At 48.8% G+C, this 5743-nt stretch overlaps 1 protein-coding gene across 1 annotated transcript; it reads left to right on the top strand.

Moving 5' to 3' along the window:
* The first annotated feature begins 289 nt into the window (after window positions 1-289).
* LOC147605440 (uncharacterized) lies at window positions 290-1576 on the top strand. Its single transcript, XM_086793320.1, has 2 exons — window positions 290-732; window positions 838-1576. Exons 1-2 carry the CDS (start codon window positions 362-364, stop codon window positions 1574-1576), a joined length of 1110 nt encoding a protein of 369 aa, XP_086649446.1. The 5' UTR covers window positions 290-361.
* The last annotated feature ends 4167 nt before the right edge of the window (window positions 1577-5743 follow it).

Genomic DNA, 5743 nt, shown 5'->3' with positions numbered 1-5743 from the left:
CGGTGCGCCGGAACGAGCAAATTACATTCCGAGTGTAACCAAAGTTAACAGTACAATGCAAATTAAAATGGGGAAATGCAGATGCGCGTTTTTTTTTTTTTTTTTTTTAAGAGGGTGCGTGCTACTCCCCCACACACACAAGAGCTACACTGTAATTGGAGAAACCCTGAAGATTCTGCATCACCCCCTTTTGTTCCTCGTACAGTCCTTGTTTCTGTCTCTGCCCGCTCCCAGGAGAAGCCCTAACTTCTTCGCAGGACATATTGCCCTGATTTCTACCCCGAGAAAGCCCTAACTACTTCTGCACAAAGGAAGCTCTAACCTCTGCACACAGGAAAGAAGGGCTCTCTGGGTCTGCCTGATGATGACACCGCCGGACGACGTTTCTCCCCTTACAGCTGCCCCGCCGCTTGAGTCCACACCAGCAGACAACTTCGATATCGAAGACGAAATACTGTTCGTTGCCATCGTCCAACAGTTACAGCTTCCGGTCCCCGTTCGTCAGCTGCCTCGCCACTTCCAGAAGCGACTGGAGGTCTTCTTCAAGTTCGCCCTCCCGGTGCCCCCCTGTCACCGCTGCGGCGACACCTTTGGCGTCCGTTTCCGTTACTTCAACAACGCGACCAAGTCCCTTCTCCTGCAGCCCCGCTACCAGTGCTTCTCCCCCTGCTGCTTCACCACCACCGCTAATTCTAAGTCCGCCAATACGTTGTTCACCCTAAAACCGACGAGGTACGCCGCTCACCTCCAACTCCACGGCGGATTAAACACGATCCTCGACAATAACAGCATTATTCTCAACAATTACAGCAGCAGTACTGATTTAAGTTTTTGCAGGCCGACGACAAGCAAAGCGGTGGTACGTCGACATAAGAGTCCTGCAACGTGCCTGGCACCGGCAGTTACACAGCAGCCGCCTGCCTTCCTTCCGGCTGGATTCCAGTCACTGCCTACCATGAACTCTTATAACTTGTCGACGGCGACAACAGAAGCTATGCCACCGATGTATTCAGTCCGTGAGGCTGCAGGCGCAGCTTGCGAATTGCAAGAATCAAGCCAAGAAGACAGGCCGATGGACACAAGTGGCGTAAACCCTTGGGCGTTTCATGAGTTTCCGGCAGGAGGGCAGCAGGCGCTTCCTGGCTGCAGCACCATGAGAAACGCCCATCACAATATAACATCGGCCACCGCATCGGTGCCCAATTCTGCGCCTAGCTTCACAGCAGAAGAGCTGGACGAGACTCTGAAAATTCTGCAGTCTGGGCTGGAGGAGGACATCATGAATGGTGCACGATTAATTAATCAGGATCCGCAGTCCATCGAAATGCCAGACCTCGACTCCATTGATTTGCCTGACGTATCTGACTCCGTCCTCGATTTGCCAGCCGTATCTCAGTCCGTTGAAGTGCCAGACCTCGATTCCATTGATTTGCCGGACCTTGTTGAGTGCGTGGATTTGTCGGACCTTGTTGAGTCAATTGATTTGCCAGCCCTATCTGACTCCGTTGATTTGCTGGCCCTAGGTTGTGATCCACACTTCAATTTTGAACCTATTTCATGTTCTCTTATATTTTGAAGGGCTGTACAAGCTAACGCGGAGTGTACTGTTAATTACTTCAAAGAGGCATAATCATGATAATTAATCGTGGAGGCTTTGTGATGATTTTTAGACCGGCAGGCTGCTGCTCAAATTTGCAAGCCGTCCCGTGTACATATGGGGCGATGTCCATTACATGTTGTTGTACAGGGCGTTCTTGGGCTGGAAGATACCAGTAACCACAGAGATCACACCTAGTGTAAACATGGGAGAAATAAAGAAGTTGAGGCCCGAGAGTGTGGGCAAAGAAACACTGGCATTAATTATTGCTGTGTAACATTGAAGTCTATTTATGGCAGGCATTGCTGTTTTTTGTGTGTTGTCTGAGTTATGCACACTGCAAGATAACTTGAACTTTGAAGTCTATTTATTGTGCCTCTTTGAAGCAATTTTTTGGGCTAACTCCTATTTGCAAGATCTTAACACGCCACACAAATATAAAAAATTTGTGAGGAATGAAAGCAAAAATCTACTTGTTTTTTAATAGTTCTCTTGTATCCTGCAATTAGGGTAAGCAGAACTTGAAGCTATACCCTGCCTGGTTGCGAGAGAGATCCCCACGCCCCCCCTGCCCCTCCCCCTACCCCTCCCCCCCTTGGGTGCATGGGCACAGAGTGGAGGGGACCCCCTACCTTGCTGCAGGCGCAGAGCGCCAGCTCGAGCACCGGGGCTGCTCAGCGTGATTTCCTTTCCTCGCAGCTTCACTTCCCCTCTTGCCCCCCCGGCTATGGATCCTAACCGAGAGGCGATTTCCAAATACGACAAGATCGTCAAGGATTTCTTGGAAACAAAGAAACAGTTGGGCGACTTCAGAGCTCGGGTACAGGAGCTGAACCTACTTCTTCTGCAAAAACAACTCGAGGAGAAAGAGGAGAGTGGAGACAAGGAGCCAGCGAATGAGGCATCCCGTTCTCAAAAAGGTAATCTCGTTTCCATGATGATTGATCCCGCAAGTTTGTCTGCCTTCAGACATGGTTATGGCGCTGGAAAGGGATTATGCAGCCAGGTGTTTAGTAGCCTTGTTGTTCGGCCCTCGGCCTCCGGTAGAATACCTACGGAACTGGGTAAGAGACAATTGGAATAGTGTAGGGATAGAAGTGGAATTGTTCCAGGCTCTACTATCTATTTCTGTTGAAGGACTCGGAGATGACCCTAAAAGTGCTTGGGTCAGGACAGTGGATGTATAGAAACTTCCCTTTTTGCTTCTTCAGATGGACCAAGGACTTCAACCCCAATGGCCCTAAACCTTTTGCATGCCCTATTTGGGTGGAGTTGCCCAACCTCCCTTTCTATCTCTACCCTTGGGTGAAAATGATAGTTTCCCCCATAGGCAAAGTCCTAGGATTAAGACCAAAAAATAATTACAATCCTGCCTGGCATCCCCAAATCCTAGTGGAAGTGGATCTTGACAAACCTCTAATTGAGGAGACATAAATAAACTATGGAGACTATAATATCCAACAGAAAGTCCTGTTCAAACACCTCCCCAATGCCTGCTTCCACTGTGGAGAGACCAGGGACATGTAATCAGGAACTGTCCCATCAAGCATCCTGACTCTAGCCCCCCTCCTGCTAGCCCCCCTCCTGCTCCCTCATCTTCCACCAAAAGTGAGAGAGAGAGAGAGAGAGAGAGAGAGAACCCATGCCACTGTGTGTCTGTGAGAGGGAGAGAGAAAGAGAAAGAGAGAGAGTGACTGGCATGGGCAGAAGAGAGAGGGTGGCGGAAGCCTGGATGTGTGAGAAGAGAGAGAAACCAATGATCTTGATAGGAATGGGTAAAAGCAGAGGCTTTGAGGGCCATTGAAGGGCTTTTGGGTGAGGCATATCTCTGACTGACAGAAGCCAATGATCACTGGGGGCACCAGAGGCTGATTCTCTCTGCTATTAGTTCAAGCTCTGCATTTGAGACATTGAAAACCCTTATGAATTCATCCCTGGACATCCATAAGTTACCTGCAGAATCCCACAGGTCCCACCAACTGCAGATTCCTCTCTTATGCATCCTCAGTGCCATTTCAGCCTTGGAGGAAGCCACTAGAGGATAAGGGAGCATGGGCGTTCGTCACCTGCCCCGCCACTCCCAAAGTCTTCTTCAAGTTCGCCCTCCCGGTGCCCCCCTGTCACCGCTGTGGCGACACCTTTGGCGTTCGTTTCCGTTACTTCAACAACACGACCAAGTCCCTGCTCCTGCAGCTCCGCTGCCAGTGCTTCTCCCCCTCCTGCTTCACCACCACCGCTAATTCCAGGTCCGCCAATACGTCGTTCACCCTAAACCCGACAAGGTACGCCGCTCACCTCCAACTCCACGGCGGATTAAACATGATCCTCGACAATAACAGCATTATTCTGAACAATTACAGCAGCAGTACTGATTTCAGTTTTCCCAGGCCAACGACAAGCAAAGTGGTACACCGACATAAGATTCCTACAACGTGGCTGGCACCGGCGGTTACACAGCAGCCGCCTGCCTTCCTTCCGGCTGGATTCCAGTCACTATGAACTACGGTTTTGAAGTCGACGCATATAACTTGTCGAAACGGCGACAGCAGAAGCTATGCCACCGATTACAGAGATGTATTCAGTCGATGAGGGTGCAGGCGCAGCTTGCGAATTGCAAGAATCAAGCCAAGAAGACAGGCCGATGGATACAAGTGGCGTAAACCCTTGGGCGTTTCATGAGTTTCCGGCAGGAGGGCAGCAGGCGCTTCCTGGCTGCAGCAGCATGCGAAACGAGAGCTGGACGAGGCTCTGAAAAGTCTGGAGTCTGGACTGGAGGAGGATATCATGAATGGTGCAGGATTAATTAATCAGGATCCGCAGTCCATTGAATTGCCAGGCCTCGACTCCATTGATTTGCCGGACGTTGTTGAGTCCATTGATTCGCCAGCCCTATCTGACTCCGTTCATTTGCAGTCCGTTGAATCACCAGACCTCGACTCCATTGATTTGCCGGACCTTGTTGAGTGCGTTGATCTGCATTTGTCGGACCTAGTTGAGTCCATCGATTTGCTAGCCCTATCTGACTCCGTTGATAGCCCTATCTCACTCCGTTGATTTGCTGGCCCTAGGTTTTGATCCACACTTCAATTTTGAAGCTATTTCATGTTCTCCTATATTTTGAAGGGCCTGTATAAGCTAATGCGAGCTCACCGGAGTGTACTGTTAATTACTTCAAAGAGGCATAATCATGATAATTAATTGTGGAGGCTTTGTGATGATTTTTAGACCTGCAGGCTGCTGCTCAAATTTGCAAGCCGTCCCTTGTACATATGGGGCGATGTTGGTGCCAACGTATTACATGTTGTACATGGTGTTCCTGAGCTGGAGATTACACCTACTGTAAACATGGGAGAAATAGGGCAGCATTAATTATTGCTGTTTAACATTGAAGTCTATTTATGGCAGGCATTAATTATTATTATTATTATTATTTTTAGTAAAAACAGGAAAATATATTAAAGGAAGGTGAGATTACAGCGCCCCATGAGGAAGGTCCATGGGGGGACCCTGAAGACACCTAAATAGATGTTTTAGCTACATACCCAAAAGCACTTCGAACTGCAAAAATAGATACAGATGGCATAAAAACCAGTGGACTGATCATAACTGAAAAGGTGAAATGCCTGTATGAGATGCAATGATCCTGACTAAAAAGGTGAAATGGACCCCTCCAAAAGCCTCCGTGGACTAAACACGATGAACAGCATAATGAAGCCTTCTGTGGCATTCCAACTCCAAGCCTTGACACATGCTTCCCCTCGTTTTGGAGAGAGAAGAACTGAGCACTTTCCTCCACTTCCTCCATGGAAGAGCTTGCCAGCGAGACCGCCACTTGGTTTAATTTGATTGGCCAACTTGAGGATACTGTTAAGAAAAAGAAAGAAATTGTGATTAGTTTTTATTTCATAGAGGGCTTCATTCCTTTGTTTCCAGACATGCCACAGCAGGAGAATTCTGACAGACTGCCAAGTTAAGGGGTCAAGATGACGATATTCCCCTAAAAGGACTTCTTTCCAGCTGAGCGGGGAGCTTCTAATCTTCCCAAAGGCATCATTAAGCACTCTCAAGAACTGTTTAGTGTCTGGGCAGGAGTAAAAGAGATGCGGGACAGTCTCCAGATTAACATTGCACCGGGGGCATATACCA

Source organism: Cibotium barometz, chromosome 59 (assembly GCF_041138505.1).
Source record: "Cibotium barometz isolate CiBa-2024 chromosome 59, ASM4113850v1, whole genome shotgun sequence".
NCBI lineage: Eukaryota > Viridiplantae > Streptophyta > Polypodiopsida > Cyatheales > Cibotiaceae > Cibotium > Cibotium barometz.
This window is presented reverse-complemented; position numbering and strand designations above follow the sequence as displayed.

Coding starts and splice junctions, on each gene's coding strand:
- LOC147605440 (XM_086793320.1), top strand. CDS start 362: ATGATGACACCGCCGGACGACGTTTCTCCCCTTACAGCTGCCCCGCCG. Junction 733..837: donor TTCACCCTAAAACCGACGAG/GTACGCCGCTCA, acceptor AAGTTTTTGCAG/GCCGACGACAAGCAAAGCGG.